This window comes from Syngnathus scovelli, chromosome 3, assembly GCF_024217435.2.
Source record: "Syngnathus scovelli strain Florida chromosome 3, RoL_Ssco_1.2, whole genome shotgun sequence".
Lineage (NCBI taxonomy): Eukaryota > Metazoa > Chordata > Actinopteri > Syngnathiformes > Syngnathidae > Syngnathus > Syngnathus scovelli.
In genome coordinates, this window is record NC_090849.1 from 14,222,732 (window position 1) to 14,236,803 (window position 14,072).

At 39.8% G+C, this 14,072-nt stretch overlaps 1 protein-coding gene across 4 annotated transcripts; it reads left to right on the forward strand.

The window, feature by feature from the left end:
• Positions 1 to 7,075: 7,075 nt before the first annotated feature.
• asb6 (ankyrin repeat and SOCS box containing 6) lies at positions 7,076 to 11,499 on the forward strand. Of its 4 annotated transcripts, none has more exons than XM_049763724.1 (7): positions 7,076 to 7,219; positions 7,631 to 7,782; positions 7,871 to 8,046; positions 8,601 to 8,707; positions 9,092 to 9,200; positions 9,375 to 9,461; positions 10,343 to 11,499. In XM_049763724.1, the coding sequence occupies exons 2-7, from the start codon at positions 7,673 to 7,675 to the stop codon at positions 11,056 to 11,058; spliced, it is 1,305 nt and encodes a 434-aa protein (XP_049619681.1). In that variant the 5' UTR covers positions 7,076 to 7,219; positions 7,631 to 7,672; the 3' UTR covers positions 11,059 to 11,499. The 4 variants fall into 4 exon arrangements, with proteins under 4 accessions (XP_049619681.1, XP_049619682.1, XP_068506330.1 ...); XM_049763725.1 differs by having other exon boundaries at positions 7,874 to 8,046; XM_068650229.1 differs by having other exon boundaries at positions 7,699 to 7,782.
• Positions 11,500 to 14,072: the final 2,573 nt, after the last annotated feature.

Consider the following 14,072-nt stretch of genomic DNA (forward strand, 5'->3'; position numbering starts at 1 on the left):
CAAAAACGTGTCGGGGTTGGGGTTGGGGTGGGGGAGAAGGATGCCAATAACGGGGATAGTAAGTTGCACTGACGCACAAGACATCAGCTGGGCAAGCTCGACAAATACAAGTCCCCACACACCCGTACACAGGCGTCAGGTCGTCCGATGAACAATGACGCGCTCATCATCTCATTGAATTCAAATGCATTGCTGGACGTAGAATTATCGTCTGTAATAATTGAATAATATTGCCCTTTTGCAGTAGTTTAGGATGACCCCCTGTGTCTTTTAAGAAGAGAATGCAAACTTGTCCCAAAAAGTGCATGAACTTGCACTTCATGGAGGGTACCAGCGACCCCTTGTGCTCTAAATGCTCAACTGACAATTGAGGTTGCGTTCATGTATTATGGCTGATAACATCGTGGTTATCATCACAAAGAGGTGAAGAAGTCAACAGATTAGACCTTTGTGCGAGATAGAAATCCATTGCATTCATTTGAATAGACACTGGTTTTATTCAATGTATTAATTATAATGCAGTCGAGGATTAAATGCTCAGTTGCATCGTCTTTCTCCTTCAATATGATCTGTGAGACTACTGAAAAAACTACTGACAATTTAAAATTTAGAATGTACACGTTTTTTTTTTTTAATAGAAATCCAGTCATCATAATTGCAATTAATGCCTAGTGAGGATAAGGTGGTGGGCGGATAGATGATAGCACTTTTTGTGAACTACAAGATCCGACTCATTGTGCCTCTTCTTCTGACCTCACTTTTAACATATTTTAACATATGTTTGATGACTTTTCATTCAATTAGTTGCAAGGAAAAAACAGGCATTTATTTCTGCCAAGATGTGTGCAATTTGATGCTGGAAGCTGTCTGTGAAAAGCATTAGAAGTAGGGGTAGCATAAAGTGTTGATGGAGAGAAGTCCCCTTGCTCCTTTAAATGGTGAGCTGGTGGGCCAAAATAATCATACGAAAGGAGTTCTTTCTGACACTCCAATAAATCCCTTGAAACTGAAGCCATACTGAAGTCCATTGAGCAGCTGGAAAGCAGATAGAGCAACATGCACTACCCTAGTGACTTGGGTTACGTCTTCTGTAGCTGAAAGTCATTAAAACATGTCTGGACTCCTTGAGGCTCTCCATATGGAAATTACATTTTGCCGGCCAAATTACTGAAGTGTTGGCTGCTGTAAAAACACGCACATCATCCATCTCCTGTGCGAGAAGGACCAGCACAAAGAATGCATACTCTTCGAGCGGTGCAACATGAAAGTATGACATCAAGTAGATTGTGTGTGAACAGATGTGGCATTTAGATCGGGAGACTGAATGACGACTTTGATGTTCAGAAAAAGGTCTCAAGTCTGTGATGCCTTAGAAGTTCTTATGCCTTGGACATCGATCCGGAGGATGAAATGCCACACATGTAAGGATGAACAAAAATACCTTTACATTCTTATCTGGGAAGTCTGACTTTGGAGCAAGTGCATTTTTGTGAACTTTCTAAAAATGACATCTGTAAAAATAGCATGCATATCTGTAGGAGCGTGCGTGAGTACATGTTATTGTTATTGGTGAAAAGCTGATGTTTGAGGAGGTTCGATATGATCTTTGAAAGGAAGCAGAATTCAAATTTGAGGCGATGTCTTCAAACATCTGGAATTTGGTGCTTGGGATGGAGAGCAGGCCAGCATCAAATGAGTGCAGGGGTGTCGGGATGATATGGTGGAGCCGAGCCAATGTGTGGAGGGATTTATAGGTCATTAGTAGAACGTTGAAGACTAGTGAAGGTGTATGAGGGTGGAAGTGATGAGCTGCCAGGGCTTTGAGTGGGTGATAACTCTGGCCGTGGAGTTCGGGACATTCTGGAGCCTCTCCAGGACTTTCTTGCACTAATCCAGATGAGGAGTGATCAGTGAGTAATGGGTGGAGTCTGAATTTCATTTTTTTTACTTGGTGATGGATTTGATGCAGAATAGGAATGACTGACTACAATAATCCATAATTTGCAGGCTTTGAACAAATGAAAGCAGCGGCAGTTATTTCAACTCAAGTCGGCCTTAACAAAAGCAAGAAAATCAACCCATCCATTTCCATGAAGATGAATACTGGAAGTGCTGAATCAACCCTACACAATAACAGACTGCAATAAGAGTCTTTAAGTCCAACATAACAACTTACAATTTAAGGAGAACGACAAAGGCTTCAATGCAAAAAGTACAAACCTTTATTGACCACTGTTGTACATATTTTAAATTCCAACCCTGAGTAGAAAAAGTGGAACATATAACATTTTATTTTGGTGTATGACCTGACAGGACAAAATACTGCATAAAGTTAATCGAAGATATCTTTTTTGTAGTTGCTCTGTCTCACCCTATGACCTTCAGTAACTCCCTGGGCCATACATTCCTCCTGTTCTTTGTATTGAGTCTAAGGAATCATTCCATAAGTCTTTTGGGAAGGTATCCTTCATCCCTGACCTTAACCAGCCACAGAAGCGTTTCCTCGTGTCAGTTGGGGACAGGAGGCCCAGATTCATCACAACCTTTTATTCTCCTCTCCTGGTATATCTGATCTATGATAGCATTAATAATAGCTGCCGCGGAATACCTTGTCGCCCTCTGTGCCTTGCCCACCTCCAGGCCTGTGCAGATCTCTACCAGCCATTCGAAGGCCATTAAAAAAGTATTTACTTATCAGCCTCTCTGGGTCTGTCACTTTATTTTCAAGCCTGATGCCCAGAAGGGAGAAAACGAGTGACCTTCCTCTGGCCTACTGTGAATTGTCACAACTCTGAATTGTCTATCCTTCCATTTGCTGCTTCGTTCATTGTCAAACGACAATGATGGAGGCTACCATTAAATGAGGATATGATTACACTTTTCTTTAGAACATCAATTCTTATAACTATTTTGACTTAGAAAGGTACTTTTTAAGACATGACGTAAGCATTGAACTCCGTCCATACGTCAATTTTCTACACCGCTTATCCTATTCCCATCATACTGGAACATATAACAACTGACTTTGGGCAAAAGGCAGACTATGTACATCCTGGACTGGTCAATCACAAGCACATTTAATTACAGACAACCTTGAACCTTTCATCATGACCTACATACTGCTACTGAGTGATAATTGGACCTATGCTGGCTACACAGAAGTTAGGGGAATGAACCGTTACAATGTCTGGTGTTGCTCTCAAAAGCAAAAATAAGACTACGGGCACATTTTTCATGCCCAGTGCAAGTCTAGTGCAAATCACAGTTTAACTGTGTGTATAGATCAGGTTTGCTTTCTTTATTTTCATAGACAGACAAATGGGTGTTTGCACTGTTGTGGGAGTGAACACAAACAGCTTCTTTCCCCCCATGGGTGGATAATCTCAGATCACCGCTGTGAAGTGGGCACTTTTCACTTGTTTTTACTCTGATTGTTTGAGTCTATTTGTAGCAACCAGCTCCACCACCAAAAACTAATAAAGAGAATAATAATGCATTCAATTAAAATATTCCTTCCAATAATCAGAAAGTTCAGTGCAGGCTGTTGTCATATTCATGAGTGAAATAAGATGACATTCCACCAACAGGGTGCAGAATCTGTCTGCCTGTGCTACGATCAAATCCACCAGAATTACATTCCACCACCTGCGCCACAGCATAAGAGTTTTCACACGGAGCAAAAGCATGCCTGTCTACAAAAACTAAGAACTAGATGCTGACCTTGAGGATACAAAGACAAATGACTACAAATGTTACTGTGAATCAGCAAGTTTGCTTGCTTTTGTTTTATGTACCATATATATATATAAAATAATGTTAAAATATATTCCCACTAGTTATTGTTTCCGCCTTCCAGTCAGCCAATCATGTTTTAGTTATTTAGTTATTTGATTTATCCATTGTGTTCAGCACAAATTCTAACTCCTGGCAAAATAATGATTGCGCTTTACTGTAAATGTTCGATACATATCTTGCTAGTGTTGATGGCAATACTACATAGCTCCATAATTGCTGCTTTCACTTTATTTCATGAGTGTCGTGGCTCAGGTGGTAGATTGGCCATCTTCCAACCATAAGGTTGTGTGTCCTTGTGCAAAGTACTTAACCCCCAGTTACCCCAGGTACCGCAATAAGTGCGACACAAGTACAAGCCCATTTGTTCATATTATATGACTTAATTCCTTTCGCTTCCATATTGATTTCTTCCAACAGTAGTAATGTAACCAGACAAAAATCATGTCATTGTCTAAATCTGTGATTTCCAACCACTGTGCTGCAACACGTTACTTTGCCTTAAAACCCAATGTATTTTGCTGTTACCCGGCCATCCATTTTCCTCATTAAGGTCACGGGTGAACTGGGGCCTATCCCAGCTAACTTAACGCGACAGACAGGGTACATCCTTAACGGGTCGCCAGCCAATCATTCCAATGATAAATTGGCCATTCTTTTCACTGCACCCTCATTTTGATTATTCTCATTGCCCAACAGAAAATAACTCATGAGAGACAGTGAAGGCTTCCTCCCAGAGACACTTATGTCTTATCAGCCACAGCCATGGTCTACTTTATGTGTCCTTAACTTCAACTGACCTTTAAAAGGCCTGATTATTTCCAGCCACAATCTTCACTCAGCAATATGCTCCCAACACAAAAGGATATTACGCCTGGACTTGCTGGTCTGATAATTCAAAATCTGGTCACAGCACTGAGCAGAAACAGAATTCCCTCCTATTCTATTATCATTTCTCTGCCACCACCTTCACCTTATCATGGCTTTTCTAGTCCTATTCACCCAAGTGCGCCACTATTTGAAGCGCTTCTGTGGGTGTTTATCGTATCGTAAAAGTACTTTGGATTTTTATTTGCAACAATTAAAATCCGATATTTGCATCTGCCTCCCAGGACAAATTACACATTGAGCGGAATGCTTTGCACTTTTAGAAATCTCTGCATTAAGGTTATCCCACGCCTGTAGCTCCCCCGAAAGCACCATTTGATTACAACACACAAGAAACCAAATGGGACTGAAAGTTCTAAGCTAAAAAAAAAAAAAAATGTAATTTTACCTGTGGTCATTTGATAATTGAAGGTTAGAGTGGGTCATATTTTTCACCTACAGAACAAATAATAGTCTGATGTCACGCTCTCATCACCCCCAAGCCGAAATGTTAACCAGATACGTGATGACTGTTTTTCGACAGAGGCTATTACCAACCAATTGTGGCCAACAAAGTAATTTTGGGATTGATTTTTTTTTTTTTTTTTTTTTTGCATTGGTAGATGAGGCTTTAATAAACAGCAATAAAGGTTGTCATTTTTTTGGTTTAACTCTATTACCAAAGTTACTTTGTGGGCAAAAGATCAATGACAAAAGACATTTAAGGATTGATTTTGATCTTTTTTAAGGAAAATCTTAATTAACATACCATTTGATTTCAATGGCCCAATACACTGCTGAGAATAAAATTGATATGCAGTGAAATGTGAATGAAACAGTGGGAGGACTATAGATCATAGAAGCATCCTCAGTTACTGTGGTATATAGTATAATGAAGTACTAAAAAAAAAAACCTTTGTCTTTTCTGTGACAAATATGTGCAGTGTCACCTTCTGTTGGGCTACGTGTGACCACATCAGTTGAAAGATAAACTCAAGAAGGGGAAAGAAATAATACTTCACCAGATGTCTTTGGCAGATGTGCCCGCAAAAGCTTAAAAGAATATCTGGAACTGATTTAGAAAAGTGAAATCTGATATATTCATATGAACACATTTATTTTTCTCTTCATAATTCCCAAAGATGAAATGTAACTCACATTCTGATGTACATTTGTGGACAGGTATGCAAAACAAAATTGAGCAACGAGGAACAGATGCCACTAAGGAATTTAGAAAGTTGTTTTTATCACACATTGGTCCACTGCATGCAGTTGCTCCTTACACATCTGATGTTGTTGTTTTTTTAACCTAGACTAAGAAGAAGAACTTTAAACTGCAGTCTTCAGCTTTTCTACAGTGTAGAGCATTGCTGCCATCTAGGGGGTTTGTATGCCTTCTCAAGGGATATGTAGATTAACTGGCAACTGAATTTTAGCTGATTTCAGTATGATTGATGAGTTACTGTAAATTTCATTCTAACACGGTTGCTTGATGTCATCATTATATCATTATAAAATTTTCTCTACCCCTAAAACCTAGTCCAATACTACCAGAACATTATCAGGTGTAGTCAAGGTGATTACAATAATTTACTAGATGTTTCGTTGCCATGTTTTGGGAAAATATAATACACTGACATTTAATCTTCTGTGCTTTTTGTACTAGCTACCTCTTTTTTGATTTGTTTGATTGGGTGGACCACAATGAGTAAAAGTTTTCAAACGTTTCTTTTACAGAGGCTTCATCTTTGTCACTCAAGCTGTCTTTGCCTTTAATACTACTTTAAGAGCCTCATTATGTTGTTGCAATACAGCAGAGGGATCTGTGCACTTAGGTGTGAATGCCAGCCATTTGGCCTTCATACAGTAGAGGACAGACAGATAAATTGAGATAATGTACAATTTTGTGAGAGTGTCACAACTCTTGCATGTCTTTACCCCTATTATGCATAACAGGCAACAGTGCAATGGGTATGATGAGTTGAGTTAGAATCATTCATGCACTTGTATCTGCAGAATTAAGGGGCAACATATGTTAATTGTTGAAAAAAATGGTTTGTCTCTATGATCAAGCACTTTTTCTTTACCGTTATTCAAGAAGTTTATTTCAGTGAGCCACCAGCATTTGCTCTGTCTGCTGGTTCTATCAACAAAATTATTAAAATTTATGATTATGCTTGTTTGACCTCACGCACGCACGCACACAATACCACTAAATTGTTTAAGATATGTCGTTGCTCGTATTACATTTTCATGACATTCTTGTTTTTCTTTACTGTAATGACCAAAAATTAACAATAATTAAAAAATAACATTTTTGAAACGGGAAGTCATTTTCATACATATATATATATATAATTTGTATAATAAGGGCAACGCGGAACCATTCTTTTGCATTATTGTTTCTCTGGGGAACCAAACGTCCATCGAGAGCTGAAGATTTCCTGTTTTCAAACCCGGGGCGACAACAACACTGATCAAGTTGATTGTACATTTATTTTTCATGTTTTATTAAGACACACAACGCCGTTGTTTCAACGGGAAGAAAACACGAAACGAGGCAAGATTTTACTCATATTTGATAGATACTTAAGTTTGCAGCATACAGCAAAGATATGGAATGTTGAAATTAATGTAGTTTACCAGTGAAGTTGGGAAGGGCTTCTCTGCAACCAAGATCGTATCTGGACACAGTAACGTTTTAAATGTATTTTGGAAATTTGCCAGAAGAATTTTCAGATAGTTATGCTATTGGATGCGATTGCAGCCCCCTTGAAATGCCACTTTTGCAACAATATACAAGTACGGATGCTAGATTTTGTGTCATTAATATTCTACCCTCCCGTAAATTTGCGAATAATTTAAATCGAGATTATCATTACTTATATTATTTTTTGTGACGATCAATTTCTTTGGTAGTGTGTCGTTACTCGTGAGTTTTTTCCTAATGTCAACCCTGTGGCTTGGCCAGATAAAGATTGGGAGGTATTGCCTTAAAACGATTTGATGAGACATGCCTTACCTCCACGGCTTTCGAAGGATCATATATGAGTATCAACCATTGGTGGATGCTATCATGAGTGTGGTTGGACTGGAAGAAGGAGACAGTGGTCACGAGAGCAGGTTAGCAGACCTTGCAAAAATGAGTTTGTTGTCGGTACATCATTTCACAGAGTTAAAATGTGCCGTCTTTTTTTGTTTCCTGACACAGAAGTCCAGAAGATGAGACACGTCTGTGCAGTTCTTTAATGGAGTTGCTGGAGCGAGAGTCCCATTCTGAAGAGTTTATGAACGGCATCAGCTATGCTCTGTTTAAAATGGCTGAGCGGGGACAGGTGGAGGCTGCTGAAGTCCTTTTACAGTACGGAGCAGATCTTAATTTTGAAGGTGAGTGTATATACTACTGCCCTTTCAGTATTTTTCCTGTGAGCTTCCCTGAAGCACAAACTTTAAATGTAGATTGAAAGTAAGTTTATTATACACATACATTTGGTACTCGCATACCATATCATCCTGTCAATGAACTACAGTGCACGGCAGGACTCAGCAAATGTTACCTGTACAAGCCATCTTCCCTCAGGGCCACTCTGTGAACAAAAGCAAATGATTTATCTTTCACATGTCTGTCTCTCTCCCTCTTCATGTGCTTTCCACAATAGTAATTCTCATAATTTTTCCCTGTAGAGCATCTGCAAATTTCCTTTTCTGTCTCCCAAATATGTATTTGTATTACTTTCCTGTGTGAGAGTTTAATGATCAAACCATTGAGGTCAACTGAAAGTAATGTTTTTTGAATCAGTCTGTCACTAGTTCAAAATGCTCAGCGGATGCAGAGCAGGGTTAGCTGGTGTCCTCTGTAACACTGTTGCAGAAACCCGCATTAAGTCTTGTAAAGTCATTGCGTTCTTAAATGTAATATGTTTTTCTCCTCAATTCCCAAGATCCAGTGTCATTCTACAGTCCCCTGCATATAGCGGTTCTGAGAAACAGACCAAACATGGTGAAATTGCTCATTGAGCACCAAGCTCACATTGAAGAAAGAGACCGGGTGAGTCAAATAAAATTACCATGGTTTATGGTCAGAGCTGCATAAAATGTCTTTGTTAATCATTGGGTGCTTTACAGTGGCATGATACTCCAATGCAACATACTGAGTGTTGTATCTAATATTTGCTTTACAATATTTAATACATGGCAGCTCAGTGGTCCATGTGACGAGCATGTCTACCTCACAGTCAAAGGATGCGGAGTTGCTTTTTCTCACACTTTTTGTGTTGTGTTCATTGAAACATCTAAATTGCTCATAGGGATTGATTGCGACCAGTTCAGGGTGTAGCTTGACACTCACCAGGGGTCACCGGTTCTACCAAGTGCTGTTTGCGTTGTTTTTCAATTGTTCATTTTGCAGAAGTAACAATTTATCACTCTTTAGATTCATGAGAGCAGCCCCTTGGATCTTGCCAGTGAGGACTCGGACCGTTTGCCCTGCCTGCTTGCGTTGCTTGACCTGGGTGCCGATGTGAACGCATGCGATAAACGAGGTGCGTTCATGTTAACCCTGTTTTCAATAGTATTCATTTTATTCACTAAAACACCCTTGTGTTAAAGGGGGGGCTAAACAGAAACATTGTTTTTAAAAATCTTGTTGTGTAAACAGGGTTTAATAGTTAGAGATACACTTTGTTTACATGTGATGTTTTTGATGTTGTCTAAAGGAAAAACCCCTTTGATTCATGCCTTGGCAAGCAGTGATGGGTTAACTGTGAACAACACAGAGAATATTCAGCTTCTCCTTCAGAGAGGTATTGACCACGCACATTGCTGTTGCTCACTTCCCCATCTTGTTTATTCATATAAAAACATTGAACATTGCTGATACATCCTCAAGATTATGCTTTGGGAGATCAAAAATTAGTCATTAGACCAGGGGTGCCCAGGTACGGTCCTCCCGCGTGTGATGAAATAAATACACGGTCTGGCAAAATGATCTGACACATTTGTAGGTTTAATAAAATGCAAATAAATTAAAGAAACAAAAAAGTTTTATTTTATTTTGGAAAAGTACATATGATGCCGTTTTGTTTCGTTTCATGTAATTTTCATTTTGTTGTTGAATAATGCTATTTTGTTTTTTTTCAGTTGCCAACAAAAACCAAATGAAATGAAACAAAACAAAACAAAATTGCATTATATGTACTTTTCGAGGAAAAAAAACCAAACGTATTGTTTCTTTAATTTATTTGCATTTTACTAAACCTACAAATGTGTCAGATCATTTTGCCGGAACCTGTAAATAATAGTGTCTATCACCACAAATGTCCATTTTATGCTTTACATTTCAAGCGGGATTAAAGTAAAGTCAAATATGAAGTCAATACTAGAATTCAAAAAGAGTCATGAAAAATCTAAACAGTCGGTCAGTTTCCCAAACCATCTTGTGGCTCCTAATGATGACGTCCGGGTCGGATATGCTTGACCTAGCTGTTCAGACTGCGGTTGCGTTGCAAATAATCCAATACGTAACAAATCTAGAAGTAGGCCGAGCACGGATTTAAAAAAATATTGGTATTGAGCCATTCAGACTGTTTAAAAAAAATCTAATACAGGTTCCATATTGGCAAAAACATCATAAATGAGCTGCAATGTGAACATAGTCTTGGATTCAAGTGCACCTCTTGCTCAGGTGCTGACGTCCAAGCAGTTACTGAAGATGGTGAAACAGTTGCGTCCTTGTTGGTGTTTCTGGTCAAGGAGGCATTTGACGCCAATGCTGAGGAAGCTGCTGAGATGGGAAAATTCTGCTTAAAAACCATGCAGTTACTGCTGGCCCATGGTGTGGACCCTAGCTGTGACGTGAATGACAGCGATTCGTCCCTGACCCAAACAAGCCTGGAGCACTTTGACTTGCTTTTCCCCTTGGCCGTGCTTATAGTCCAGAGCGGAGCCTCTTTATTTTGTGCCCACAGTGACTCCTGCTGGCAAGCTTCCACAATTATTTTCCAGCGGCTTCAGACAGCCCTGCGGCAGTGCTTGGATCCAAATTATGCCTCTGAGCTCCTTGAGCAAGCTGAAATTTTGCTGGATCTAGTGAAAGTAAACTACCCCACAGTGAGCCTGCATTCCAGGCTGGGACCTCTTACACTTGGACAAGGCCCTCATCCATATGCTCAAGAGCTACAAAATCTACACAGCCGAGTAGTCATGCATGATGCTTCCCCTGCTGCTCTCAAGTGCCTTTGCAGGGCGTTGATTAGGGGCCACCTCCAGCCCTGGCCATTGGAAGAAAAAATCAATGCTTTGCCGCTACCGGACAGACTGAAAGGATTCCTTCTTCCTGAGCGTACATATAAGCCAAAGCCTGGTTGGGACTGTTTTAAGCCCCAGCAAAGACAGCTCTGATCGTCTGCTATGTCCCAATTTTGTTTTAGTACATTACAGAACATGCATCAAGCAACCGGGCATTCCCCATCAACTACAACAGAAAACCTACAAACGATTGAGGCATGCTGTGCAGATCTAATCATCTGTGCTTTTCATTTTGCTTTTTTATTTGTTAACTTCAAGACCCATAACACAAATTTGATTGCAGCATGACATTTGTGACGCGGTGACACGTTCAAAGCGTTCTGATGTGAGGCTGCGTCAGGAGTACTGCAAATCTTTGTAATTGTCACTAGATGGCAGTATTTCTCTATGAGGGATTTACGCTGCAGCCTGTTAAAAGTTGTTCTAACACAATTGCATTGACTTAGCTCCCCAAAGTGGTTGTGATGTGATTTTTTTTCTTCCCACTTGGAATAAAGTTTGACTAATAAAAAGAAAAAGACTGGTGAAAAAGAACTGATGTTGGTCAACTTTCCACGCAAAAATCCGCCACAGTAATTTCCTAATGATGCGGCCAGAATGCAATATAACTACGTTCACTGACCCTAAAGACAAGAGTGTGCATGTTTTATTCCCACATTAATAGCCCAAACCTTGTAATTAATGGTAACACCAACCATGTTAACTGCAAAGGTGCAACAAAAGTGACCCATAGGTGCTCATACTTGAACTGGCTTCACAATGACCATGTAGCTGCAGGAGCTCCTTGCATGTAAAGTTTGCCCAAGCATCCTTAATGCTTATGTTTAAATTTGGATGCGTTTAGGGATGATTTTTTTCCCCCCTCAAATTCACTCCCTCATTATTTCAGAACACGTCTTCTCTTTGACAGCGGCACATATAATGAGAATGAGAGCATACATAGGTTCCATACGCTATATGGTGCTTGCATCCCTGTGTGTGTCAAGCAAACTAAATAGGACATTGTGTTACACAACTAACCCTTTCCTGACATTGCTGAGGCTGGAGTGGCTCCAAGGCTTGCAGGCGCTCCAGCTCCTCTTGGTTATCTAGGTCACAGCCTCTGAGGAGAAGAGCCTCAGCCTCAGCAGCAGCAGCGGCAGCAGCAGCAGCCCTGCACGACACACGCTTCACTCTCTCCTGTCTGCCTCAATCTCCCTGCATACTCTTGACAAAACCTCAACACTGGCCCTGGCCGAACGGGAGGAAGGGAGGGGGATTGCAGGAAGCACAATCTTTTAAAGATACAGAGGTGACATATGTGGAGCACACATGGAAATAGCAAAGCTTGTGCACATTGCACACAATATCAAGCCGTGGAAGCATCATCCACATATGCAGTCACGTATCTGTTTTAAAACAGGATGAAGTAGCCTCCTTTCACAGTCTCCAACGCCAGCTTGAAGAAGGTGATAGAATCGAGGTAGTGGGGTGGGTTGGGGCGGGGGGCTAAGTCTGTACTCTCCATCCAGCATTTATTGGAAAACAGTGCGGGTGAAGCTTGGTGCTGAAATTAGTTATTGATCTATTCTCTCCCTGAAGCCCATGGGTCTTTCCACCACACCTGCTTGTTCTCTCACAGTCTTTTCTAACACTGCAGCCCAGGACGTACAACCTTTTGATTCAAGCCCCGCCATGCGTTTTTTTTTTTACGTATCACATTATACTCAATATAGACAGTCTGCTCTACACAATTAATCATAATGTAAAAAACGTATTAATTTAAAAGGTAACATCTTAGCACTCAATGTAAGACTTTGGGGGCGGGGGGGGGGTATGAACCCTTTTCATACTTTATTGCTCATAATTTATTTTTAATAATGCCAAGGTAATATTTTTTTTAAACAAAGTATTTCTCTCAACGATTTTCTGAGAGACACTTGTGTTCTCAAGATATGTAATGAATAATAAAAAAAGTGATCTGATTCCTAAAAGTTTTCCTGAAACCTCAGTTTTCCTGTGATACTGCTAATATATGATTTGTGACACTCAACAAGCTGCTATCAATAATTGTGTCCTAGCAGTTTGCAGGGGTACTGCATTGCATCATGCCAGAGGTATTTACAATCATTATTGTTAATTAAAGGACTCTGTTACCCGAATCCTTTAGAACACTGGTGTCAAACCCACGGCCCGCGGGCCAGATACGGCCCGCCACATCATTTTATGTGGCCCGCGAAGACAAATTGTGCATCAAATTCGTGTGTCATTACTATGTAGGATTGCAAATTGTCTTCACTTTTAATATCTTTTTTTTAAATATTTGACCAATTTTTACTCGTCTGATTTGAAAACGAGTTATTTGTCAGTTTGTTTTGTAGCTTTTACTGTATATAATATGAGGTGCTCATACATTTATTTGGGTTGACAGTCATAATGGACCTCTGAAAGAAGCTATGACTACAATGCGGCCCGCGAAAAAAATTAGTTTGACACCCCTGCTTTAGAATGAGGTAACATATTGTGTTTTGGTAAAGATGGAGAGAATGTTTTTCATCACTATCTCCAATTTGCCCTTTTGTCCTTTCTAGACAGATTATACTCATTTAATAAATCAAAAGCACTAATTCCAAAGTTGGCAATGGAATTAATTATTGTTTACTTATACCGACTGAATTTTTGAAAATTATTCTTGACATCGATGGAATCTTGTGACTTATTGTAATTCGGGAGGACATAATAAATTGCTTTGCCAACAAAGAAAATCATCGCTACATATTCACAATCTGTTAAAGATATTGGTCTCGGTGAAATTTTAGGATGAACCTAAATGCACTAAGCGGCTGCCAGGTGAACTTTATTTGACTGTCTCTAAACTTTTAAAGGCACGTGTTGATTATTCCAAGTTTCAGTACTTTTTGCACAACTTGCTCTTCTCTAAATCTAAGTTCATGTTGTAAAGGTTATAATGCATTTCCCCGAAATGCCACCCGAGTGTTGAATACGCACAACTTCTTGTGAGTAGTCTAAATAAGCTTTCTGTATCAAACTATTTGATGATGTACAATTCTGCAGCATGGTGAAAGCACTCCCTCTCCCTTACAGTCCAAAGCTGTGGGTTTGAATCT

Coding starts and splice junctions, on each gene's coding strand:
- asb6 (XM_049763724.1), top strand. CDS start 7,673: ATGCCTTACCTCCACGGCTTTCGAAGGATCATATATGAGTATCAACCA. Junction 8,047..8,600: donor AGCAGATCTTAATTTTGAAG/GTGAGTGTATAT, acceptor TCAATTCCCAAG/ATCCAGTGTCATTCTACAGT. Junction 8,708..9,091: donor ACATTGAAGAAAGAGACCGG/GTGAGTCAAATA, acceptor ATCACTCTTTAG/ATTCATGAGAGCAGCCCCTT.